This window comes from Talpa europaea (assembly GCF_964194135.1).
Source record: "Talpa europaea genome assembly, chromosome: 6".
NCBI lineage: Eukaryota > Metazoa > Chordata > Mammalia > Eulipotyphla > Talpidae > Talpa > Talpa europaea.
Genome location: NC_140072.1, coordinates 56,929,697 through 56,956,930, shown reverse-complemented (window position 1 = coordinate 56,956,930; position 27,234 = coordinate 56,929,697). Strand labels below are relative to the sequence as shown.

At 47.2% G+C, this 27,234-nt stretch overlaps 1 protein-coding gene across 2 annotated transcripts in view; it reads right to left on the bottom strand.

Annotated features, from left to right (window-relative positions):
* The window catches only part of ADD2 (adducin 2), a gene marked incomplete at both ends in the record, with an annotated part of 33,966 nt that extends 7,024 nt beyond the window's left edge, over positions 1–26,942 (bottom strand). For both annotated transcript variants that reach the window (XM_084235061.1, XM_084235062.1), the window contains 13 exons: positions 163–282; positions 2,156–2,303; positions 4,207–4,296; positions 5,521–5,640; positions 6,549–6,806; positions 10,637–10,813; positions 15,501–15,599; positions 17,429–17,572; positions 18,842–18,991; positions 20,625–20,705; positions 21,172–21,323; positions 24,838–24,976; positions 26,757–26,942. In XM_084235061.1, coding sequence (XP_084091187.1) covers positions 163–282; positions 2,156–2,303; positions 4,207–4,296; positions 5,521–5,640; positions 6,549–6,806; positions 10,637–10,813; positions 15,501–15,599; positions 17,429–17,572; positions 18,842–18,991; positions 20,625–20,705; positions 21,172–21,323; positions 24,838–24,976; positions 26,757–26,942 — 1,864 coding nt within the window. The remainder of the gene's footprint in view (positions 1–162; positions 283–2,155; positions 2,304–4,206; positions 4,297–5,520; positions 5,641–6,548; positions 6,807–10,636; positions 10,814–15,500; positions 15,600–17,428; positions 17,573–18,841; positions 18,992–20,624; positions 20,706–21,171; positions 21,324–24,837; positions 24,977–26,756) is intronic.
* Between the last annotated feature and the right edge of the window lie 292 nt (positions 26,943–27,234).

Sequence of the window (27,234 nt, the reverse complement as noted above, 5' to 3'; positions counted from 1 at the left end):
AAAAGCTTAAATTTGGTAACCCCTATTTCAGTTTCCCTAGAAATAGCAGTAGGGAAACTTTTTGGGTAGAGGGCGATACCTGAAAGGCGGGGGGCCTTCCATCAAATGCATACCCCTTCTTCAACCTGTGGATGCTCCCCAAACCAGCTCCTCTCTACTCACCCTCTAAAGACTTGGACGGGGAGACCACCGGGCTCTTGGTCTCTGACTTCACTGGACTCTGTGCTGGAGAAGCAGACTTTACAGGTGAGCCAGGCTCCTGTGTGGTGGTTTCCTTCTCTCCTGAAAATACAGAAAACCACCTCAAGCAGAAGAAAGATGGGGGGCAAAAGAGGGTGGAGAGAGAAAGACAGAGAATTATTTTTCTACTTGGTCCTCATTTCTCCTGATTGAAGTTCAGTGTTTCCACTAACCTTTTTTTTTTTCTATTTCTGCTCCATTCTGGGGGAGGCAAATGGGAGAAGTCTGGGTCCTGTTCTGTTTGCTCCATCAAAGTGTAACAGGGTGGTCCCCAGGAAAGGGGGAGGTTCGAGGTTCCCTGCCCCACCCAAGGGAGGGTGGAGCTGAGCAGGAAGAGGAGAAGCTGCAGAAGAGACTGAGGAAGGAAGCAGGATGGAGCCAGGAGACCTGGAAGAGGCGCGTGGAGCCTAGAGACACGTGAAGAAACTGTGCTTGTCTTTTGGTCGTGGACTGGGTGACACAGATGTGGGTGAGACCCGTGGGGAGGTGACAGTGGCAGCTTTTATCTTGATGTTGATTTTGCTCTTTTCCTTCCGGGCTTGTTTGGTTGTTTCTGACTCTTTTCTGTGGGTCCCCACTGGAAGATGCTTTAGACTTGTGGCAGGCTTTGGGGCCTTGCTCTGGGCCGATCCCATATGGATGGAGTTTTACCCACGAGGGGACGGGTAACTTTGGGTGCTTCATTTAAAAACTAGACTCTTTGCCTTTCCTGTATTGTTTCCTAATTGTATTAAAGTTCCTTCCCATTAAAGTGTCATATGTTTTGTGTTGATGCGGCGAATGGCAGAACCCATTTAGAATAGACAATAGGCAGGTTTGCGGGGTTTGGGCTGCCCCTCTCCCTGTCCTATAACAAAAGTACCTCCCCTGATAGAATATGTCACCCTAACAAGAGTGGCATGACTAGAGGAGAATTCCTACCTATGATTTGTTGGCATGTAGCACATTTATAGTCTAACTTCTCCCATGTGCATGTTTAGTCCACACGATCTCTGGGGATAAAAAGCACCATATTTTTCTATCTGCTTTTTCAGTCTACACATGAGAACTCCAAGCAAATCAGTAATAGTTTTTCCAGTGCCGGCTTTGTGCCAAGAAGGTGGTTGACTCTGGGTGGGGATGGGGGTTCCAGGGAATGAAAGCCTGGCCGAATGCTATCTCTGACCCCAAGTGCTCTTGTAGCAAAGAGAAGGGTCAGCTCAGTGTGGGGACTGGGGGTGGGGGGAAGAGAGGGCTTCCAAGCTAGAAGGGCTTTGAGATGGAGCATAAAGAGCTATAACTTTGGATCAGGCTAGGTGAGCAGGGAAACCATGTTAGGAAGGGACAACAGCAGGCCTAGGGCAGAAAGCTGTCATGTGTCTGGATATTTGAAAGTCAGTGGCTTGACCAAAGAATCTGAAATAAAGGAGTAAGAGAAAGAACAGAATGGAGGTTCTGGAGGAGAGTTTTGATGGTTCAGGCTGCAAGGTTTATACCAGATGTGATTATTAATAATAATGACCACTATTATAATAATCTTATCTGACATTTATCTGGTATGACTGACCCAAGCAATATTTACAGGCTCTATAGGAAGCCCTCTACCAAGGTTAACTCCTGTCACCAGGGGAGAGGGTCAGATGAGGTGGTGAAGACACCATGTAACTGCTAGGCGCTGAGCAATTGTGATCAATGGCATTTTGCTAACACGAATATGGTCGGTGGTGGGCAGGAAGGTCAAATTGAGGACATGACAGAGAAGAGCGAGAGAAGTATGTGAGATTGAGAATGAAAGCAAGATGAGGTTAGACTGAGCCCGGAGGACTCTATGGGGTGGGAAGGTAGGGATTCCAGGAGTTGCTGGTTGCCCTGCTGCCTCTAGGGGTTCCCTAGCTCTTCCTCCAGCCTGGAAGATCCCAAAGCTTGGGTTATTTACCTTCAAGTTCCAGCTTCTTCCTCTCCACCTCTTTCTTGTACTCCTCCAGCTCCTGGTCAGTGAGTTGGCTGAAGGGGTTGGGCACCGTCTCCTCTGAATCGTCTTTGGTATCTGCATCCCCCTTGGACATCAGCTGGCTCTCTGTAGACTGAAAGTTAACCACAGAGTGTGTGTTGCTCTCTAAGCCCCGGGGCTCGGCCCAGGCCCGAACTTCCTTTCAGACTCATGTGGCTGCCAGTGGTCGTGCTAGGGACAGCGTGGCATGCAGCTCCTTGGAAACAGCTCGGGGCCTTGGGGTAGGGCTTGTTCACTCCTCCCCAAGGCTACCTCACCCCCAGACCAGGATTCTTTGCAACTGCCTGGATGAATGCAGGGGTTCCACCCTCTGCTCCGGAAATGAAATCGAAAGATGCTCCCAAGCAGAAGGAAGACACACCTTTATTGCAAGCCCTCCTGTGGATGCATCCAAGCCATCACTATGAAAATACAGTCAGAGACCCAAAGTCAGTCAGCCAACACCCAGCAAGCAAAGCATGGGCTCCAGCCAGCTTCATGCTCACATTCCCCGCCAAGCCCCTCCCATCCCCAACAGCAGCTCAAGCCACAGCACACAGCAGTAAGTCATATGCAAAACACACAGAGGCTTCAGCATTCTCAGTCCGAACTCTTAGCTCTGTTTTGCATATAGTCATAAATTACAAGGGGGACAAAGTCCTGAATTTCAGATCTTCAACCCGCCTGTACTGCAGGTCCCTATGGGGGTCATTGGCAAAATCGCTGTTTCATCACATCTGTGGAGCCCCCTGCTCTGAGGAGTCACCAGCAGGGCCTTGGGTGAGCTTGGGGAATCCTCTGACCCCGCTAGCCCAAGACAGGAGCTAAAATTCAGACCCCACAGCCCATTTTCCTAATTCAGCATTCTCATCTTGGCCTTGGAGAATGCTGTACCCTGAAGCTGAGCAGGAGCCAGAGAGGGAACCCAGGTGAGGGGGGCCTGGAGTGGCTAGGCCATACCACATGCCCCCAGGCTGCCATCCCTGGCCCGACAGCACCTCTGTGATGGCCCATGGACTCTGCAGAAGAGCACTGGACCTATCTGAAGGAATCATGGAATTTAAGAGAGTCCAAAACCAGGATCCCAGGAAGGGGAGCTGCAGAAGACCCAGGCTGTAAGTGGCAGAGTTTAAAGCAATTTTGCTCTTTGTACTGAACTCCCACCTCCCCCCGTATCAAGGGGTATTTCTGTATTCGACCTTGAGAAACATTTGATGTTGCTCATTTAAGGTGAGGGGGACGGAGGGGTGTGTGGACATGACCTGCACACTTTTGGCAACAGACACCCACTTGTGGGCTGCAGCTGACTCGAGTCATCACAGCATCTCCATTTACTCTGCGGAGAGGCCCAGTTCTTGTATTTCCCCCTTCTTACTGCCAAGGAGAAGGCCACTGCTACTTTGCAATAAGTGGCACTGATTTTTAACATAAGCCAGAATCCTAACACCCCGTCTGCTAAGCACTAGAAAAACACTACTCTATCTCAAGCACTGAAACAATGACTATACTTTCTAACTCTATGGTAACTAACAGGCCTTCCCATCCCTAGGAGCTTGGGTCCCAATGTACAGGCCTCCCCTAGGTGTGCCCATGGCATCTTCCCAGAGCTAGCGCCTGAAAATGCCACATCCACACGCAGAGGCCAGAAACACTTGGGGTGGGCAGGCCTGGAATAGCTGGGGCCTGCTAGCCATGTTCCTGGGATCCCCACTTTGCAGGATACTAAGCGAGGGCAGAGTGGCACTCATGGGGAAGGGTGGGAGTCAGCATCACCCCGCGGGCGGGCTGGGTGTGGGAGCAGACCCAGCGCCCACAGGGGGGCAGGAGACACTGTCTCTAGTCCTCAAAGCATCCGCTTGGCAGCAAGAGCACCAGTGCCTGAGGTCTCAGGGGACGGTGGGCATGAGGACTCAGGGATCCTGCTGCCCAGCCCCGGGCACTGAAGACCCAGAAGGCAAACACGGTTCCCCTTCAGACAGGGGCAGCTGCTGCTGTACCGGGCTTCGGCTCTTCTCAGCGATGACGCTCGCCAGGAGCTGGGACTGAGGCCCTGCTGACTTCACATCTTGTCGGTTTTGTTCTCGAATCTGTGTGGAAAGGGGAGGGAGTGGGAGTGAGCTGGTCTGCTTGAGGGTGTGAAATCTGGGAGTGGACATTCCCAGCACATACTGCTATTCAGTGTGCTCTCTGACTTGGCTCCCAAAAGGTCCTCCAGTGGCATGGGGCCTGTCTCCTCTGTGTCAAGCAGCACAGCCACTCCGAAAGAGTCTCTGTATCTGTTCAAAGGGAATTGGCTTATGAAAAACACCAGATTCTCATTCGCTCTGAGGTCACCATTAAAAGGTGAGCGAAATGAGGCATAGTAGATCCCTGAGGAGCGTCCTCAGATGCTAATATCCCTAAGAAATCCCTGAGTAGCTTGTTTAAAATACAAATTCCTGGGGCTACCCCCTCACTTACTGAATCTGAATTTCTTGGGGGAGAAGGGAGGAAACTGGGAATGTGCATTTTAAACAAGCCCACAGAGGGTCCTTGGAGCACACATGGAGCCATTGTTCTGTGAGAGCATCTGACCTACTGGAGGTCATTTCTTACAACTGAGTCTTTTAAAATAATATTAGAAATATAAGCGAGAGAACCATAAAGCTCGAGAAATAAATATAAAGGATTTTGAAAACCTGAAAATGTGCCCAGAGGAAAACAGCATAACATTTGTAAACATTCAATTTGTGGGCACGTCTCTTACACACATGGAGTGTGAGAGGCACAGCTCGGCCTGGAGGGTCTGCAGGGCCACGTACCTACAGCCCTGGACATAGCACCTGGACCGTGGCCAGACGATGCAAGCTTCTTTCCCATAAGAGGCATCTGGGGGCCTCCCTGGTGGCACAGCAGTTGAACGCTGCGTTGTGAAGCTGCCCGCAGCCTCTGCAGCCCGTAGCCTCTGCTGGTTTGATCTCCGGCCACCGGGTGAGGGTCCCACATGGCGCGCAGACCTCTCCTGCCGCCCGCTGCTCCCCTCAGCAGTATGCTTCGGTCCTTCTGCCTGCTCTGCTCCCCGCTCTGGCTCTGGTGAATCCTCTCACCCTCCCGCACTTCTGACTGTACCCAGTGCTTGTATAAATAAATAAATCTTTAAAAAATAATAATAAAAGAGGCATCTGGGATGTTGGTAAGTCAGACGCATCCTGGAAACTCAACTCATATTTACAGGACTTGAGACCCCTCCCAGCACCCCCATCCTACCCCTCATCTCCACCCCTAGGCTTTGAAGGAGAAAGGATGGCAGTGGTGAGCGATCACTGCCTTACCTTGTTCCGCATGTCCAGCACTTCTTGAGGGTCGGTATAGAGAGGCACAAATTGGTTTGGGTTTTCGATCCGTATTGGCATGCCACTGCTGGATTTCTCCACCTCGTCGGCCTTCATCCACTGAACACACACAAGACAAAGGCTGAGGCAAAGGACTAAGCCACATGTTTTCCCCAGTGGTCCACCCTATGGGATCTGGGCCAGCTGCCTATGTGAAAAGTCAGCAAGCTCAATGCATGTGTTCTCTCCTCCTGATATGTGTCTGATATGTGTCTCCCGGAACAGAGATGGGCAACAAATGACCCGGCTTCCAACGCAAGCCCCAATCCAAAGAACACAGCAGAGTCAAATCGCAAGCTTGGCAAGCAGCTTTGACAGCCAGGTGGCCATCTACTCCAGTATTGGATGACTCATTGATATTAATTCCCAGGGCTTCTTCTTTTATGAAGAGCTATTCTATTTAGCTGGTGTGTGTGTGTGTGTGTGTGAGAGAGAGAGAGAGAGAGAGAGAGACAGAGAGACAGAGAGACAGAGAGAGAGAGAGGGAGAGAGGCTGAGAGAGAGAGATGAAGGACAACTTCACAGAAATGAAGAGCCCACCCACCTTTTGGGTTGCCCTCAGATCTGTACTGCAAATATTAGATACTTATTCCCTGAACTTCTCAGTAGCCTCCTCCAGATGGAGAAGCAAGAAGCAAAATCCAATTGCTACTAGGTTTCATGTTGCTGGGAGAGACGTGGTTCAGTCACCTTCTGGAGAAACTGGCTCCTCAGACCCCAAAATTCAGCACATCTGTGCAAGAAACTGATGAGCAGCTGATTCAGATGCACAATAGGAACCCCTGGGGGGAACGTGTACCAACTCAGGCCCAACAGAGATTTGTTCTGTTCCCCTTTTTGAAGCTGCTTCCACATATGTGTAGCTGGGCACTCCCTCCACCCTGATCATCCCATAGGAGCCTCCCTCTCCCCACTTCTCTCAGCCCACTGCCTGCTGCCTGCTGCCCACTGCCCACTACCCGCCTTACTGTGGTCTTGGGCCGGGGGCTGCCCATGCTCCTCTGGACCTCGTCAGTCACGTTGACCCGCAGGTAGGTGTTGGGTGTGTTGAGCCAGCGAGTCTTCTCCTTCTGCTGCTTCTGGGCATGCTGCCGCAGAGTGGGCACTGGCGCGCCGTCCTCCTCAAACACGAAGGCTGTGACTGTGGCTGGGATCTCCACCTCACTTTTGTGTTTGGTTTTCTCTTGAACAAAGGGGTAGCGGTACGTGTAACCTGTTCTGTATCCCTAAAAAGGACAAAAATAGAACCACTTATCATGGGGGGAATGGTCTGTACTCACCCACCCAACACGCGCTCTGCTCCCTTCTGTCTTAAGGACTCAGTTGAAACAAAGGGTAGACAAAGGCAAACCTTGAAAGCTGATCATTTTAATGAGATATCCATGAGGGGAGGGGGAGGGAAAAAGGGTGGGAAGAGGTGAGAAGGCCTGGGGAGGGGTGAAAACAGGGTGGGGAAGAGCACAGGGGACTATGGTGATGGACTATGGGTGTTTTGGTGGTGGGAGAACTACAGTGATCACACCTGAGGGGAAAAATCATATATTGTTCAAAAATTAGTTTTTAAAAATTAATTTAAAAAATAATAAATTAAAAAATAAATAAAGGGCTTGGTTTAAATCATCATGATGAAACTTAGGTCTTGCCACTTTTTTGCAAATTTTGTGATCATATCTGGCAGTATTTGTCATCATGATCTCAGACTTTCCGTCTGTGCTCGACAAGATCTTCCCTAACACAAAGCACCAAAAATATTAATCTATGGGGGCCTCCCTGGTGGTGCTAGGGGTTAAGTGCTGCACTGTGAGGCAATCTGCAGCCTCTGCAGCACAAGTTTGATCCTTAGCCAGCCAAAGAGAAACCCACATGGTGAAGCAGACCTTTCCCATCTTGCCTGCTGCTCCCCTCAGCAGTGTATTTCGTCAGTCTGCCTGTTCTGTTCCCCGCTCTGTCTCTGGTGAATCCTGTCACCCCACCGTGTCTCCTGCCTGTACTCCAGCTCCTCTATGCATAAATAAATAAATCTTTAAAAAATATATTAATCTATGTTGTTAAATACTTATGTGAGTTTACTTTTTAATGTTTAAATTTTGATAAATCAGGAATCTATCTTGTTGAATGAAAAGAGGTAGGAATCCACCTTAGTTTCATTTCCCAAATGGCTAGGAGTTGGTCTTATCTATAAGATGCCCCCTTGTTCTGTGTCGAATTCTCAGATGTCTGGGGCCTATTTCTGAATTCTCAAAGTTGTTGTATTGATTTACCTTTTCCTTCCCACTAGAGAGCCCCTCATTTGGTTACTAAAGCTTTCACCCACTTTGCCGTGTGAAGGGACAAGTATCCCTAATCACTGTTCTTTTTAAGGATTTCCCTAGCTATTCTGAATTTTACCTGGAAGAACACTTTGCTAAAGTCTTTCCTCATTTTTGAGGGAATTACATTGAGTTTATTGATTATTTTTGGTAAAGTGACTCTTTACCCTCTTAGAGCTTTCTAACCAAGAATATACTTCTTCATTGATTTTAGGTTTCCTCTTCTGTCTATTGATAAAGTATGACAGTTTTCTTTAAATGGATTCTCACTAATGTTTATGATTTTGCTTCATTTGCAAATAGGATATAAATGTGAGTATATAAAAAGTTAATGAATTTTGTATACATTTTCATAACTGACCACTTTCAAATGCATTCATTACTGCTAATATTTTTCTCAGTTGACTCTTCAGACTTCATAGGAATATATCCATGTTATCTATAAAAAATAGTAATTTTATTTCCTTTGCAAACAAGCTATTTGTTATAGCTTGTTTTTCTCTCACTCCTTTCTGAAACAGTTTAAATAGCACAAGAATTGTCTGTTTCTTAAAGACTTTGTTTCTTAAGAAATTTGGAAGAATTCCTGCATGAATCATCTGAAACTGTTACTCTAGGCATGGACTACCCAGCACCCAAATATTAAGAGGACTTTTATTTTCAAGGTACAAATGTACTTTTCATCACGATAAGGTGACCCTTGTGAGTCAGCTGGTAATGAGATGGAGATGGTCTGGAAGAACAGACCATCTGTTGTAATTCATAGTTTGTGCCTTCCTGCTTTGGATTGATTTCCAATATTATTCCAGAACAATCTTTAATAACCGTGCTGATAGCAGGAATCATTGTTTTGTTTCAAAGTTTAACAGTGCTATTTCCAGTGTTTCAGCATGAACCATGTTAAATAAGTGTATTCCATCCTACTTAACAGCTATTATTTTTAAAAATTCATTTTAAATTTCATCAAATACCTTTTAATATTTATTAAAATAATCAAATGTTTTTATCCTTTGACTCATTAATATAATGAAAGATAAAGATTTTATCTTATTTCTATGACTTTTTTTTCCCCTGGGATCCTGAGCAGGAGCTGAGAACAGCATAGACTTTTCCTCCTCCCATTGCTACTGCTGCTCCTCTGCCCCCTGGGCTAGATCCATAATTTCAATAACCCTCTTATTTCTCTTGCTTAAATGATTCTGCCCTGTCTGAACCCCAGAAGAATCCACTGAAGGACTTTTAATAACCTGCCTTGGGCTGGTCCTCTGCCTTTATACCTGCTACAGAATTTCCAATAATTTTTATTTTATTTTAGGCTGGACATGACTGATCTGGACATTGTTTCCTCACACCTCTTTCTAGCAGCCACTGCAGCAGCATAAACATATATTGAGAAGATTTAGAATGTTAAACCATCCTTGAATACTAGGAATGTGCCCTCACTTGGTTATTGTGCATTATTATTTTAGTATTGTACTGGATGCTGTTTGCTAGTTTTTCAGGTGGCATTTTTCATCAACTCAAAATAGTTGGTCTGAATGTGTTACAGTTGTTATAGCTTGTTTTTCTCTCACTCCTTTCTGAAACAGTTTAAATAGCACAAGAATTGTCTGTTTCTTAAAGACTTTGTTTCTTAAGAAATTTGGAAGAATTCCTGCATGAATCATCTGAAACTGTTACTCTAGGCATGGACTACCCAGCACCCAAATATTAAGAGGACTTTTATTTTCAAGGTACAAATGTACTTTTCATCACGATAAGGTGACCCTTGTGAGTCAGCTGGTAATGAGATGGAGATGGTCTGGAAGAACAGGAAGCAAGGAGAAATGCAATGACTTAGACACCATAAAGAGGCCCCATGTAGTAGAAGCAAGGATGGAAAAATGAATCAGGTATTAAAAATGTTACAAAGATAGATTCATCTTCACTTCTCTGAGGAATCTAAGATGTTAGAGTCTCTTCCTGAAATTAGCTCCTCATTATATATGCTTTCTCTTGTTCTCGAATTGTCTCCTGTTTACATGTCATGTCATCAGCTAAACTGTTAGCCATTAGAAGAAGAAAGTCTTTAAATATAGTGTATCTTTAAAGGCCATGCCTAGAGACATATCGGTTATCTCTATATGTGATCACTTCATCCAATGATTACAATGGGTATTGTCATAATGTTCATCAGGTGCTGCTATGGGTCTTCTGCATTCAAGTCATGAGATAAGAAAGGCAGAGCTAATTACAAAGAGGAATGAGCCAAGCTTCCCTGTGAGACTCTGTGGTTCTGATTTTTACTGGATTACTATTTCTCATGCCAACCAATAATTTCCTACCCCTTCTCCAATGAACATTCTACTGGTGTCATGACATCCACAGCCCTTACAAGGGCACAGAAAGGGCTCAACAGACTATGAGGGAGGACTATGGGTGCCTGGGAGTGGTGTGGTGACATACATCTGAGAAGGGGTGGTCCTACACCTCTGAATCATACACAATATTGTAAACCCATGTTAGCTCAATAAAAAAACATACAATTAAGAAAAGTTGCAGCAAAAGAAAAAAAACAAAGTCATCATTTAAGAAAACTCACCCACTGTTGGAATTGGCACAAATCTAAGTCACGTTGCCAATCAATGAGACTTTCACAACTTAACCTCAACGCTGGCAGTTCTCATGATACCTCATGCCTGGTACTGACTTTCCTCGGGGCTAAGTCTCCATGGACTGGCCTGGAAGGGCAATGGCGGGACACTCACCAGGTTGTCCAGCATCCTCATGAGGGCCTCAAACTCATGCTCCCCTAGTCGGCTCTTCTGCATGGGCCCAAAGGTGCTCCCTGCCCACTGCACAGAGCCAACCTCGTGGGGCCGGTGCTTCTCTTGTTCCAGGAGGATGAGGTTCTCCACTCCCCCTGCGCTGGACAGGGCGGACACCTGCAGCAAGAGGCAGAGAGGCCCAGTTCATGTGTGTGTGTTGGTGGTGGTGGTGCTGGATGCACCCACACACACCCATTTCAGGTGTGTAATGGGAGTAGGGATCAGGGAGGGTTAGAAACAGAAATGTCTGGAAAACTGTATTTGGCTTTTTACTTCCATTGTGGCATGTTGGCAACCCCTGGAAGAGAAGTATTAGTAGTTTCTTAATGTTAGTTCTTAGAAACTATAGGGAAGATGGAAGTAGCAAGTCATTAAGAATAAAATAATACAGGGCCTCCCCTGGTGGTGCAGCAGTTGAGCGCTGGGCTGCGAGGCTGCCCGCAGCCACTGCAGCGCCAGTTTGCATTCCCCGGCTGCAGGCGAGGGTCCCACATACACACACACAAAAAGAATAAAATAAAACAAAGGACCGAAAAATTACCTTGGATACAGATCAACTTTGAATGTGGTTACTTCTGGGGAGGGAAGGAGGGTAAAAAGGGGGTCCTCCATTTTGTCTAATATTTTATTTCAAGAGGGAAAGATTTGAAGCAACAGGCCGTTAAGATTCAAATCTAAGTGGCTGGCTGTGTGTATATATTATTCTTTGTATTTTCCTGTGTGTTTTAAATATCCTTGAAAAAAAAGTCAATTGAAAGAAAGAACCTGGCTTCTAGGCCAACAATGGATTGACCGAACCGGTCTGAAGGAAGCGTGCCCCCTCCACAATGTGGTCAGTCGATCATGGGACGCCAGCAGGAGGAAGCAGAGGAAATGCTGGTAGTGCACAGCCAGTAACAGGGCCGGGCTTGGGCTTCCTCTGCCAGCGGCCTTGAGGGCTGCCCTTGTCCTGGTTCCACGGGAAGGGACTCTACAGGTGGTCGCAGCAGTGGACTTTGTGCTCGGGGGCGAGAGCTGTGTATATGTAACAGGTGATTTTAGAATGACCTTAAAAGACATTCATTGATTTAACCAAACCCCTAATTTTCTAATTTCATGCTTGCCTACCAGTACATTCGGTTGACTCCCGGTATCTGCCATTCAGATATACTTGGTTATGCTTTGGCTTCCTGGTAAGTTCAGTGACAGAAAGAGATGGTGGTCTCCAACTACTGTAGGCAGTGATCCCAGTGTCTGCACTGCCTAATAATATACTAGTGTCCTGGCTAGTATTTCCTATCCCATGTAAGCCTGCTTATTATGGGGAACTGCTCTGACTATATAAACTTTCAGTATTACAGTTTTTGTGATAGCTATTTTTTAAAAAACAAACAAACGGACCAAACTTAACTTGTTGACAAACACAGGTCTCTGAACTCATAAGGGTCTGGGACAGACCCCAGAATGTGTTAAATTCACCAGAATGCCAAAGGGTCCTAATGAGACTTCTGGGAGATCAGTCAGGCTACCTTTCCAAGGTGACCCCCATCACCCTGGAAGGGGAAGGGAACAGCATACTCATTTTCCATTCCCTCTTCATCCAAGATGTCTCCAATGGAAGACTCCATTTTTATCTTAAAAAGATGATTCTAGGGCCTCCCCTGGTGGCGCAGCGGTTGAGCGAAGCTGCCCGCAGCCTCTGCAGCACAGTTTTGATCCCCAGCCACTGGCGAGGGTCCCACATGGCGCGCAGACCTCTCCTGCCGCGCCTGCTGATCCCCTCAGCAGTGTACTTCGGTCCTCCTGCCTGTTCTGCTCCCCGCTCTGGCTCTGGCGAATTCTCTCACCCTCCCGTGCTTCTGACTGTACCCAGTGCTTGTATAAATAAATAAATAAATAAATCTTTTTTTTTTTAAAAAAAAAAATGATTCCACACCTGGGCAAAGACTTTGAAGGTCATTTATTCCACCTTTCACCAAAAGTAAGACTCTTCGTCTAATAGCCCCAAGAGCTCCACGCTTGGGGACACAGCCTAGTGTACTGTTGTCTGTGAAGGAGGATTTACTGTGAGTTGCTAAAGATTACAATGAGTTGAAATCTACCTTTCAACTGTCCAAGTCCCGCCTTCTGCTGAGTGTTTCCCTATTCTGAAGTTCCTCACAGCCCCACCGAGGTTGGATGAGGAAACACTCTCAGAGTTAGGGAAGCCCTGATGGCTGATCAATTACCTCATTGGTCCTGGGCCCCTACCTGGCCAAGACAGGACTTCCCTCCTAGCATCCTGAAGCCCTTACTACAAGAGTTGGTTACCTGAGGGGGAGGTCTTGGTCTGTCAGTCAGCCTTTCCCAGCAGCACCAACCACCCGGGAGAGACAGGGCCAGGGAATATTGAAGTACACACACTCAGGCCCCAGGCTGCCTGAATCCAAACCCTGTCTTTGCCACGTACTCGATGTTCAGCTTTTGGTGACTAATTATATTCTGTGCCTAAGTTTACTCACCTGTAAAGTAAAAACAGTAGTACCTACCTCATGGGGATTATTTCAGGTAACATTGTAAAGCCCTTAGAATAGCACCTGGTGCCTAGAGAATGTCATATAAATGTTTATGATAAAATAAGTCCAGACATTTTATCATGAAAGACTGAGAAGCAATATTTCCTGGGGACCAATCATTCACAGATGAGGAGGAACTTGCCCACATTTTTGCAAGAGCTGCCTCCTCCCACCTGCCTCTTCCCCCATCAGTTTCCATGGTGATGGGTAGCAGATGGAGAAGAGTTGTCTAAACTTCTTTCCATCTGCCTATAAGCAGAGCAGGGAGCTGCCTCTCTCAGCTGGGGATGACCCAGTTTCCTGGAACCCCAAACTGATGGGGAGCAAATAGAACACTGTCCCCAGGAGAACAGAACAGGCTCTTAGCCTTGAACCACTAAAATGACCAGAGCCACATTTGCCTGTTTACCAAGTTCATGGAGGGAGAAAATTAGGCCCATGATGAAAATCGAGCTTCAGTGCTGGCCATCTGACTAGAAATGACCTGTCTGGGACTGCAATCCCAGCAGCCTCTGTGGCACCTGGGCTTGTGCACCTCTTTAGTCTAATCCTTCCTGGTTTTCTTCCATACCTTCCAGCTTCATTCCTCCCTCTAGAACCTTCCATGCTCTGCCCACTAATAAAAGCCACTGGGTTTTCTGGGCATTGTCTGCCTCCGTTGCCTGGTACACTTTAACAGGGTCGCATCATGCCAATTCTGACTATAAGAAGGCGACAGCAGGCAAGGCAAAGAGAAGCATCGGGGGCTCTGAGTGACTGGCAGCTCTGCCCTGTCATCTCCTGCAGTTGTGAGACGGCTATCCTTTCTTTGTTTAAATTGCACAGTGGCCATTTCTAGGAGTCTGGAGCCTGGGTGAGGTGTGGTTCTCTCTCCACTCATTTTTAGGGCTGGTCTCCATTTGCAAAGACATAGGTTTTTCACAAGCTATTTTCTCTTGGATACCTCTTCTTCAGAAGGAGGACAGATAATTACTAAGAAGGGAAATGTGGGGAAGGGAAAGTGAGTATGTGTGTGTGTGGGGGGGGCCCTCGCCCAGTTCTAACATCAGTCAGGGGCCAGCATTACTGGTTGGGGGCTGTTGGGAATGGACACCACATCAAAACTGTTTGTGTTCCTCCTTCTCCATGTTCTCCCATTCTGGCAATTCTTCATACTGTCTTGACAACGGTCCTCTCAACATATTCCTTTAAAACTATTGAAAAAGATTGGGCCTCCCTGGTGGCGCAGGGGTTAAGACACAACCTATGAAGCAATCCACAGCCACTGCAGCATGAGTTCAATCCCTGGCGGGCCAGGGAGAAACCCACATGGCGGGACAGACCTCTCCTGTCTCGCCCGCTGCTCCCCTCAGCACTGTGCTTCCCCACTCTGTCTCTGGTGAATCCTCTCACCCCCCACATCTCTGGCATGTACCCCAATTCTTGCATAAAAATGAATGAATCTTTAAAAAAAAAAAACCTATTGAAAAAGGTAGCACCTGTGGAAACTCCACTAGTGATGCTTCTGGGATAAGCCAGAAGCTCCCCACAACTCCCAAGGAAAGGCAGTTCTTTGTGGAGCTGCTCTGCCCGGGTCAGCCAGAAGAGGGCAGACAGGGCATCGAAAGAGCCCTGCACAGACCTGACTCACCCTGGAACAGCCAGCCTCCCTTTCTGTCCATGGAGTCAAAAATACCGCCAACAGCACCTCTCCTTGTCTGAAAGGCCCTGAGCTCACAAGGACTCTAAGGTTCCACATCTGCCTCACTACCCAAAGGCCCCTACCCAAAGGCACACAGCCCAGAACGCAGATGATGGTGCAGAGTCGGCTGTGCAAGGCCCTACTACCTCCCTCCAACAAAAGAAAGGAAGAGGGGATGAAGGGAGGGGGGGGAAGGAAGAATGGAGAGAGAGAGCGCTTATCTACCTGTGTGGTATCTAAGGGGCACAGCTAGATATAACAGGTATACGCAGGTAATACATGAGCAGGAAGGACTTCTTACATACCCAATTACAACTTCTCCCATTGTCCAACTGGTGAGCCCAGGCAGCACCCTGCCCAGGTCACAGACACCCAAGAGTTGCGTATTGGTTGGTAGACAAGGATGACACATTTTTTAAAATTACCAAACTAATTCTACACGTAAAATTTTAGAAGGATAAGGGAGTGCTATAGCAGGGAAATAGGCACATTCAAAAGGATGCCCTAAATCACAGTCAGCTGGGGGATCCGCCTTTGCTGCAGGCCTGTCAGAGGCGGCCCTGGCCACTCCCTGGAGGAACATGCTCACCTGTACCTCACACGCAGCCTGCAGATGGAAGACTTTGTAAAACGCCTCCTCGACAGTGTCACCCAGAGCAACCACTCCGTGGTTTCTTAGCACCAGGATCTGTAGGGGAGTAAACAACCAATTAAAACCTTAAGCCTTCTAAACCTTCGTTAAGAGGGAGAGATTTTTTATGTACATCAATTTCCATAAAGCCTCCCCTCAACTTTTTCATTCTCCTCTATAAATACCACATTGCTACCCAAAACATTCACTTTGAAAAATTAAAGGTATTTTTGAGTACTGAGACTTAGTGGATTTCTTTGGGCAACACTTGGGCTTTAGCCTCGGAGTGTAGCCTGGGAGAGCTCATCTAGAAACTGGTGTTTGTATTAAGGTGAAGGAGGTTATTTAATGTACAATTTGAGGCTCTGACTTCGAAAGCAACCCCGTGCCCCTTGTGACTCAGTTGACTTGGGATGGGCCTCTTCTGAGAGGGGGCTCTGAGAAACAAGTGAGTCCCATCCCCACAGGCCTCATTTTCCTCCCCATTAACTCAGTGTGGCCCTGGCAGTGCTGCGACCCCACAGTTCTATGGAAGAGGCCGCAGTGACCTTCTTATTGAACTCACTGGTTTTTCAGGAGAGGAAACTAGAAGTCTCAAGGAATTGAAAGCCTCCCAGCTAACAAGGGGTAGAATGAGAACCCAGGTGTTCTTGCTGTTGGGGCAAAGTATCCGACTCAGGCAGAACAGGCGGATAAAAAGGAAACTGGAAGGCACTGATATCAGGAGACTGACTCCCCAAGGTCCAGGTGCGCACTCCCTGCCAGAAACTCTTCTCAGTTGGTTTTTAACCTCAAGAACTCTCTGAAGCCAGGTGGCATCTCTCTGGGAGCTGGGATACAGACCCCCTGTGTTGGATCTGTCCTTGCAGGACCCAAGCTGAAGCCTGCTGGCCTAATCATCACATCTTCTCTTGCTGAAAACAGTTGGAATGTTTTCCTCTCACGTGCCAGAGAAATCGAAAGAGATGATGAGTTTGGCCCACAAAAGATTTTGCAGATAACAAATGCCCCCATCTCCCCAATTCCTGTAGCAGTTCATAGATATGAATATCTCAGCCCTCCCCAGTTGCTCTTGAGGCCCTAGAGAATATCAGGAGAGGCAGCAGGGATTTCTCCGTTAGAGAGGGGGTGATGGGACTCTCGGATGAGAAATGACTCAGGCAGCGAGTGCTGTTCAAGGACAAGGATTTTCAAGGAGCAAATGCCCATTATCCCAGACTTGACTCTGAAACTACTCACACTGGCCTGGCCATCCCTAACTATGTGCTGTTAGAAAACAGGTCTTCAAACCAAGCACTTCTAAGATTGTGTTTTTCTCCATCAAGACAGCAGGAAAAAAAAAGAAAAAGAAAAAAACCCACAAATTTAGGAAGACTGAAGGGAAATAGCATTTTCATATACTAGATATGGGGAGAACAATTTGGTAATATGAAGTTACAGTTTTTAAACATGCATCTTTAGGAACTGATCCTAAGGAAATCATCTCAAGCATACACAGAGATTTAGTGAAAGAATTTTCATTGCAGTGTTGTTTATATCAAGAGAAAACTAAGGGAAAAAAAATCCTTCCACTGTCCAACCAAAGAGGATTATGAAATGGTGGTATAGACATTCACAAAATGAGGTGTAATTTTAGATAGTGATTTAGAAATATTTAATATAACATACAAACACATTAAGGGGAATAAGTATCTATTTTATGATCCTAGTTTGTAAACATAAGTAAATACATTTGGCCTACACACCTATACCACAGGCTAGCATGATAGATTTTTATTTCTCTTTTTGCTTGTTTATCTGTAACTTCCGAACATTGTCCAATGAACACGTGTCAATGTTCTGACAATCCCACCCCAGAGCATCTTCTCAGAACAGCTGAGCCAGACCTTGCAGGTGGGTCCAAGGCACTTCTGCAGGTTGATCCGATCTGCTTCCTGCTCCATTTCACCATTGAAGTCATAATAGGCCATGTCCCCCACCAGCAGGGCATTGTGGGAGACAGGCAGGAGGCCCCACTTCATGGCCGACACCTTCAATGAGATGATGAATGGTTAGCGCCTGCAGCTCTCCCAGCCCCTCTGTCACCTTAGCCCTTTTCCCAGAGCAGCCCATGATGTTCTATTCAGGGAGATCTCAAGTGAGGGAGAAAGCAAGCCCACAGGAAAGGCATTGTCCTTCTCCCCCTTCACCTGGCTCAGGTCTTGCTTCCTTGCTGCGTCCTCTAGTGTCTTTCCACCCCAATTTTACAGTAGTCATGTTAATAGCTTCGAAAACTGCTGCAAAAAAATGCACTCTAGAGAGCCACTGCTGCCCTCGCGACTGACTTGTCCTAAGAGAAGAAGCTGGGGTGGGGAGTTGGCACAGGTGGTGGGGAGGCAGGGCCCAGGGTCCCCTGAGGTAGCTTGGTGAAGACCCTGGGCTTGAGGTCAGTCGAGCTAAGACTCTTCACTAGCAGGAAAGTCCACTGAGGTCTTTTTGCCTAGCCATGCAAGTGCTAGGGGACAGGCTAAAACCAGGCTGTAGCCCCCACTCCCCATCTTTTATTAAAAGCAAGGAGTGTGGCAAGGTTTAGCAGAGCCTCTTTCCTCATTTTGCCCCCCTTGTAAGCCTGGGCTCTGCAGAAATGCACATTGGCACAAATATATCTCCAGTCTTGGTTCAAATTCTAGAAGGTCTGAGGGCACCTAACAGGGGAGACTCGCTAAGAAAACCACAGGCCACTGACAAGGCTGCTCTGTCCCTGAAGGTATGTGGCCTGGGGGTCCATAAGAGGAACACCCCAAACAGGTGACCTGCTGTCTTTCCAGGTACCTTAGGTACTCATGGAGAAATTGCCTGAGGCCTGTGGGACACCCTGTTCTTGAGAGTCTCCCTTCTACTCTCCCCTGGTTTTCATGCTCCTGTCCCCAGCCCTCAGGCACATGGGTTGTGACAGGAGAGTACACGCCTGGTTTCTTCCATCTCTGCCTGAGCCTGGGCTGAGTGGGGAGGGCTAGTGTTGCCCAGCAGGACTGGCCTGAGTAGAAGCTGAGGAGGGGTTGTCACCTGGGTAAGTGACCCCTGCATCTGCTACAGGGTGGAGAGCCAGACAGGGCACATTTTTACCTTATGTCCCCAAACCAACACTTATTTAGTTAGAAAAGTGGAGAGGATGAGGCTCCTGCATTGGGTGTTCCCTCTTCTTACCTTGATGTAAGTCTAAGAAATCTTTCCAGAACTGTTTCAAATGATGAGATGTTACTAGCTTGGGGGCTGTGCCAGCCTCGGGAGCAAAATATGGCTGAATAGCGAACACTCACCGCTGCCGTGGCTGGCGTGTGCAGGTGGATGACACAGCGCACATCAGGCCGGGCTGCGTAGATGGCCGAGTGCAGACAGAAGCCCGTGGTGTCCACTGGGAAGCAACTGCTGCCCTTCTCCACCACCTCTCCCAGGATATTGACCTTGATCTGAGCCAGGGAACAAGAGAGACTTTAGATCTTCATCTGGTCCCTATCAACTTAACTTACCTCCAGACACTGCATACATGAGCCAGACTTGTTTGGTTTGTGTTTTTGTTGTTAAATGGTATATTTTTGTTTATATACCTTGGATATTAATCCCTTATCAGATGTGTGATATGCAAATATTTTCTCCACTTAGTAAGCTATCTTTTTAATCTGAGGTTCTCTTTCACTGTACAAAAGCTTTTCAATTTGATGTAGTCCCAGTTGTTTATTTTTTTGCTTTCAATTTCCTTGCCTTTGGGGTTGAATCCCCAAAGACATATCTATCGCAGATGTCATGGAAAGCATTACCTATGTTTCCTTCTATGTATTCTATACACAGATTTGTTCAAGTCTTTATATCCCAAATCTTTAATTCATTTTGAAGTTATTTTTGCATATGGGATAAGAAAGTGATCCAGTTTTGTTTTCACATGTGACTGTCCAGTTTTCCTCACCCCATTTGTTAAAGAGATTTTTCCTTCCTCCACTGTATAGTTGTGGTTCCCATGTCATAAATTAGGTGCTAATGTATATGTGGATTTATTTATGGGCTCTAAATTGTATTCCATTGAGCTGTGTGTCTATTTTATTCTAATACTATACAGTGTTAATTACTACTGCTTTAAAATATAATTTAAAGCAAGTAACATGATGCCTTCATTTTTCTTCTTTCTTTTCTCAAAATTGCTTTAGCTACTCAGGGTCTGTTGTGGTTTCATATAAATTTTAGCAATTTTTGTCCTGCTGCTTTGAAAAATGTCATTGGTATTTTGATAAGGATTGCATTAAATCTATATACTGCTTTTGGTAGGATGGTTATTTTGACTACATGAATTCTCCTTATCCATGAACATGGGTTATTTTTTTTTTCAGCTCTTTGTGTCTTTTTATCTTTTAACAGTGTCTTAAAATTTTCATTGTATAGATCTTTCATAATTAACCTGTTCTTTTAACTGAGTACCTGGACTTAATCTGGACTCAACTGTGTCTACAGTCTATTTTCTCATAGGTACAGAGCACAGCAGCTACAGTCCTTGTCTTTAAGAAACACTGGGCTTCTTCTGCCCAAAATTCTTAGAAAGAACTTCTAAAATAGCCCCTTCTACTGCTTTCTTCTTCTCACTCAGAAATCTTTCCTGACTGAAATGAACTTCTGGAAGTTTCTTCCTAAGAGAAGCAGGAGAAAGGGGTCCCAGAAGCTATTCTCTAATTGCACCAGAACAAAATAAGCCATGCATTGCTTTGGGACAGGGCTTGGCTGTCATTCTAATGTATTTCCCCTTTCTGGAAGGCCTCCTCACTCCTACACTTTGTGGTACAATCACAGGCTCTGAGGACTCCAGGCCCATCTCCTCTTCCTCCTCCCTCCTACTGTGCTTTCTGCCTGCATCACACATTTGGTCTCTTGTTCACGTCATGCTCTAGGCATTCAGTTGATTTTGGTGTCCATTGTCTTCTCTGTCCCATTAAGTTGTCAGTTTCACAGGGGACAGGGCGGCAATGGTTAATTTGGTGATAACATATCTTGATATGAGCAGAAGGGGTGCTGTCACTTCTATAAGGAGCAGACATTGAGGCACTGTACTATACTCACCAAGCTGGATGCTGTGACTTCACTGCAAGAAACTCCCTTTGGACTAATCAGGAAATGGTCCTGCTCCTTGCTGACTCTCAGCTGGAGAAGACACACATTCTCAGTGACAACGAGGGAGAGAGGTAGTTTTCAAGGATACTCTGCCTGAGTCACTTCTTCACATGAAACCACTGCACCTAGATGTTCCTCCTAAGAACTCTTATCTTGTCCCGCCCCCTTCTACTCCTCAACCCCAATCATGAAAGATGAACATGACTTCACCTTTATTTGGAGCTGGGAAATGGAGCTACAAGAGGAATCTCCCAATCCCAAAGGTAGCCTTAGAAATAGGATCTAGGAGGGCCCAGTCCTTATCTAAAGAAGTGCCCTGTGGGCAGACTAGCTATTTCGGGTGACCACAGTTGTCAGAGACCCTGGAAGGACTCCGTGTATTCTATCTGCAGGCCACCAGAAGTTCCATGGCCATGACAAGAGTCAGGAATTCTCCCACTGGACTTTGTGGGGGCCTTAGACAGTACCCCACCTGACTCCAATATGCTCTCCTCACCGTGACGTAGGTGTCACTCAGCTGCGCCCAGCCATAGAGGTCCAGGAGTCGGTAGACGCTGCTGATCTTGCACCGCATGAGCCGCTCCCCCTTGGCCAGGTTCAAGGAGTCAGCTGTGTGGAGGTCGTTGATGGGTGTCATTATGGAGAAGTCTGTGGGGGACAGGGCAGCTCTCAGAGTCTGGGACTCCCTAGGCCCGCCCTCCCTGCCCACCTCTTCAAAACTCACTGGCACTACAACTGTATAAGTGACTTTCATAGGAAGTAAGTTAAACATACTTTGACCCTTACCCAGGGGCAAAATCCATACAATGGATAGTTGTGCTCAATAAAGTTCTCTGCTTATGGGGGCAGGATGGCATTGTTTTGGACCAAAAACCATGGCAAGACTCAAGGCTACAGAATGAAAGTTTCCCAGAATGCCAAGTTTACCATAAATCCTAAAGGCAGACATAGAATTAAAGCAAGAATAAGTTTCTGAGTGGATATATGGGTATATTATGTGAGCTCATTTTAGTGAAAATGTTATTAATAATTAGATGTTATTATATTGTTTTAACTATATCATATAACTTTTTCTCTCATTTGGAAATAAGGCAAGTAGAAAGCAAGTCAACAGAGAAGTAAATTCCTCAACTTTTTCTGACAAGTAATAAACTTCCAGAAGTCAGTGTGGCTGAAGGGCTTGAGGCCTCAGTGGTGCCCCAACACTGGACATGCAGGACCTTGGTTATTTATGGTTCTTTCTGGGAGTTCTGAAGGATGCAGAAGGGATTTGGAAATGGTTCTAAAGGGTTTGTAGTCTTGTCTTCAAGGCACTCAAAGGGTCCAGAAGATTACATACAACCTGTCCCATCAACCTTCATGACCACTGCCTGCATGCCTCAGGAAAGCAGAAGAGGGCGTCTGAGTTCCAGCACCGTGATTAATCAGTGTCTAGGAACCAATCATGGGAGAAGGTCCTATCATAAATGATTTCTGGCTGGGAGCTTCCTGATGCTGCCTCTCCCAGAATCCCACTAAAAACCTTAAAAGATTGAAATGCTCTTTAGAAGCTTCCACCATCTCTATAAACTTCACTGCTATACAATGTGATGTACGTCCTATATCAGGTTTGCTGGTAATTGAAATGATGAGATAGTTTCAAATATGAGGGGGCACTAGGTGCTGTAGGGCACAAAGCAAGCAGAGCAAGCCTCAAACACCCCATGTCAGGAAAATGACCCCAAAGTGCCTGTGCACATCAGAGGTGACACATCTCTAGGAAATGTGTCCAGTAAAAGTAGCTGACAAGGACAGAAGGGATCCAAAGGTTTATCTGAACCAGCAATAACAATAAAATTCTGAAGTTGAGGATTTCTAATTCAAATTGAGCAGTCCAGCAGGCCTCCTTCCTCTACGAGTTCCCCCAAACAAGAAATTACATCTTGGAAATGCAATCAAAACTACAATGAGATTCACCTCACCAATGTGAGAATGGTCTATACCAAAAAGACTGGAAATGACAAAAATGCTGGTAAGTGTGTGGAGAAAAAGACTCGCATCCACAGTTGGTAGGAATGCAACTGGTGTGGCCTCTAAGGAAAATGGCATGGAGTTTCCTCAAACAAATAAAAATGTTAAAATCATGTGATCTAGAAAAAGCAATGCCAGGTATTTACCCAAAGAATATGAAAACTGTAATATGAAAAGATTTATGCACTTCTGTGTACAGAGCAGCATTACTCTCAATCACCAAGACAAGGAACCAACCTAAATGTGCATCAACAGATGACTGGGTAAAGAAATTGTGGAATATATACTCAGTGGAGTACGACTCAGAAATTTAAAAGAGATGAAATAGTGCCTTTGGGACAAAATGGATGGATTTTCAGTTGATAATGCTATGTGAAATAAGTCAGAAAATGGGGCCTCCCTGGTGGCACAAGGGTTAAGACGCAACCTATGAAGCTATCCGCGGCCACTGCAGCACGAGTTAGATCCCCTCAGCAGTGTATTTCAGTCAGTCTGCCTGTTCTGTTCCCCACTCTGTCTCTGGTGAATCCTCTCATGGGCCCCCCCCCACACCTCTGGCCTGTACCCCGCTCTTGTATGCATAAATAAATAAATCTTTAAAAAAAAAAGTCAGAAAATGAAAGACATTTATCGAATGGTCTCACTCATTCATGGAATATAAATAACCAAAGAGAACAAACTGGCAAAACAAGAATAATTCTTATACCAGGGGAAGTGAGGAGGAAGAGAGAGCGCGGAAGACAGGCAAGTGACAGTGTTGGGCACTGGAGCATTGGGAGAGGGCATGGGAAGCACGTGTACACGTGCAGATGTGATGCTGTACTCCCAAAAAGATAGTTATGTAAACTCATGGCAAATCAATAAAACATTTTTTAATTTTAATTTTTTAAAACAATTACCTCTTTGCTTTCATCCCTGGCAGCAAGAAGGGGGGCATATTAAAGGTATAAGGCCACCAGGCAAGTCAGGCAGGTGGGTTGCTGTTGGGAGGGTTCTCAAACCAAAGTGAATCTTTCTCTTATAAATAACCATAAAGTTCCAGGGTGGCAGGCGGGCCAGAATAGCTCTGAAACGCACTCTATCATGTTGTCTCTGTCCTGTGTCAGAAAGTCTCCCTCCCCGCCCCATGGAGCTTGGTTGTGGGATTACCCCACCCACAGGCCCAAGGGTGAGAAAAAAGAACCAGCATCTCCACAGGAGTCCCTCCCCCAACCCACCCCAGTGCTCTCAAATCTTGATAGAATGAACGCTCATTCCAACCAGCCTCACAAAAGCCAGGAGAGCTGAGTGGCAGGTTTATGACTCAGATCTAACTGAACCATTTATTCAAGTTACCTAAAAAAAACAATAAAAAATGATGAAAACTCACCAAACTTCCTGAAGGCTAAAGCTGAAAGACTCACTATTGAAAAAAAACAATAAAAAACAAGAATTTCAAGGCTCAAAGCCTAAATAATGTTATAAAACCAATGATAATTCTGTGAAAAAAAATAAATTAAAAAAATTCAATGCAAATGGAGCTGAACAAAGAATACCCATGGGGCTTGAACTCATGACACTTGGAACTTCCCCTCCCACGTTCCCTCACTCAGATACCCTGCATGTGTACTAAAAAGATTTCCAGGCATCCCACTGTCTTCCTGATGGTTATCCCTAGTTCTCTCTCAAAAGGAAGAGTATAAGGACAGAGACATGAAGATGATGAGAGACTATGATAGATAAGGGAGACGAAAACCAGAGAGCCAGCATATATCATCAGTGTTCACATCATAGAAAAATATTCTGAACTGAAAAAAGACTTGATGCCAATCCACTTGTGGGGGTGGGGGTCATGTATGAACTGTCCTGCCTCTCACAGAAGTGATGTGTGTTATCCTGACACCAATCCCCCAAGCAGGACCAGAACCAAGTTCCCTTTTAAGTCATTGCCACCACCACTCCCCTGTTTCTGGGCCTCAGGGAGAAATCTCCTGGGAGTCTTTAAGTGCAGCAGCATCAGAAGCAGAGCCAGGTAACTCTCTGGCTGCTGCTCATCTCCCCCAGGGCTGCTAATACACTGCACCACTGATTTGTAGCTTGGCAACCAAGCTACTCCTTCCTCTCTGCCCTGCCCCACTTCCTCCACCTCTGCTCCTGGCAGCTCCCCACATACTCATGGAAGATGTTGGGAAGACTGCATGGGAGGTGCTGGCCATGAAGTCCGCAATCTGCCGTAGGGCCCAGATGTTGGAGGAGTTGTTCCCCTTCTTCATCTGCTCCTGGATGAGGCCTTCCAGCTCTTCCCTGAAAGACTGAAGCAGGCCCCCAAGAAGGTGCTGGTCCCCACAATGCAGCTCATGCGGGAGACTGAGAGGAGAACCCCCCTACCCCAGCTGCAAAGATGAGCCCTTCCAAGTGCCCACACCAAGCCCCAGCCTAGGTGTTAGCTAGACCACTCCACACTTGGGGTCCCTGGGCCCCAGAGGACACTGGGCCATTGCACTGGGACCTCAGGCACTTCCCCAAACTGCTCTGTGGGGAGCAGCAAGGGGATTATGGGAATGGATCCTGTTCCCTTTGCCCTTGGGCAGTAATTCAGATTCTTGGGTTTAAATGATAGCCAATGCCCCTCTCCCCATCAGACCCGGCAGGAATTTAGTGTCTAAGAGACATTTTAAAAAAAAAAGAATCAAATGAAAAACATGCCATCCACTCTGTTCACTAGCCATGCCTCCAGCTCTTCTGGGCTGCAGTTCCCTCATGAACAGAAGGATTTGATGATATCTGAGGTCATTTGCACTTCAGATAACCTACTACATACTAAGCCTGGCCATTCAAACCACCAGGCCCCTATCTAAACAAGACTGCCCACTAGGTGGCATCGGGTAACAGGAGGAAACAGGAGTCATTTAGGTGCTGGTGAACCTGGAGGACAAAAGTGTAACCTTCTCCTACTCCCATCTCCTGCCGGAGAATAGAGTCCAGTCCAGTCAGACCCTGAAACTTGGGTTCATGCTAACTCTGCCCCTTCTCCTGCCATACCTGTCATTCAGCCTCAACTCGCTGGGGGCTTTCCATTGTTCCTATGCTTCTAGTACCTGCCATCTTCCTCCAGGCTCCTCTACGCAGCATGCAGCTACCAGTCCCTCCCGCCCAGCCCAGCAGTGCTCCTCTGTGAGGCCAGGGCACTCACGGGATGCCTCCACCAAGTCACACATGGCCTACACACATGCCCTGGCCCCACAGGAGCCTCTGAGCCCATTCTGGAGAGGACCTGGAGATGCCAGCTCCAGTCCTGGGCTTCCCAGCACCTTGGTCATGCACAGAAAACTGAGGACCTCGGAGCTCTATTGCCTTCAGACTCCTCCTTGCTTCCTTCCACACTGTCCTCCCAGTGCCCCACCCCCGGGGCCACGTCACCCACCCCCCATCAGTGTTCCATTAGGTCCACATCAGTCCTTCTCAATGGCCGCCTCCTCAAGGATGAGCTCTGCGTCTCTCAGGCAGGCATTAAGGGAGCTCCAGTCGGAGCCATGGCGTGGTGATACAGATGACCCCCCTTTCCTGCCCCATAGCCCCCTGATCCCGCCACTCCCCCCACCTCCTGGGGCTTCCAGATCCTCTTCACCCCCGCCCCGTGGAGGTCAAGGACTCTCTGCTCCTAATAGTTGACTGTGGTTACAGAAAGCGAAGCCGCAACTGCCCAGGTGGCACCTCGTGCTGGCCTCAGCTTTACAAGAATTTGCCCCACGGTCCACTGTCAGCTTTTGGTGAGAAGGGAAGGCTGGGAGCCAGAGCTCCGAAGCGCAGGAAACCGAGGTGGGGCTCCTGCTGCTCAGACCCACCTCTTCCCATCATCCTGCCTGAAAAACCAGGTTTCACCAACCTCCAGTGACCAGGGAGAGAATCGAACACCCTCGTTGCCAGAGCACCTTGCTCAGCGAGTTCAAAATAAATTAATAAGTAAAAAAGCCTCCGATGCTGACCAGCGGAAGAGGTGTTATTTATCTTTCGGGGTCAGCGGATGGATGAACGCGCCGCCCTCGCTCCGAGCATACTTCCCTCCCGCCCGCCTGGGCCAGACCCCCTCACCGGGCTCTGCAGGATCATGGTGACGCGCTTCTTCTGCTCCATCAGGTTGAAGTCCTGCCGCAGGTCCGCGGCGCGGTTGCGAAGGCGCATGTACTCAGGGTCCTCCTCGGAGAAGCGGTCGAAGTACTGCTGCCCCTGGGGGGCCGGGGGGGAGGCGGGCTCCTCCGGGACGGTCTCTCCACTCATGTTCCTGGTGGGTTTACAACCCGCTCCTGGAACTCTACAGAGCAGGGAAGAGGGTGGGCGGACAGCTAGATGCTCCCTGACCCGGCTCACATTTTCTAAAGCAAAGGAGCTGGATTCTGTTGGATCAGGGTGGGATGCGGCCTGGAAGTGGAGAGGTGCACTAGGGGGCGCGGCGCAGGCAGCGATCTATAGGGGGCGCTAATGCATCATCGGACTAGGTGAAAATATGGCCGGCTCAGGGCTCCGCCAGCCCCAAGACTAAGGCAGCTTCAACTGGCCACGCGTGGGTTCG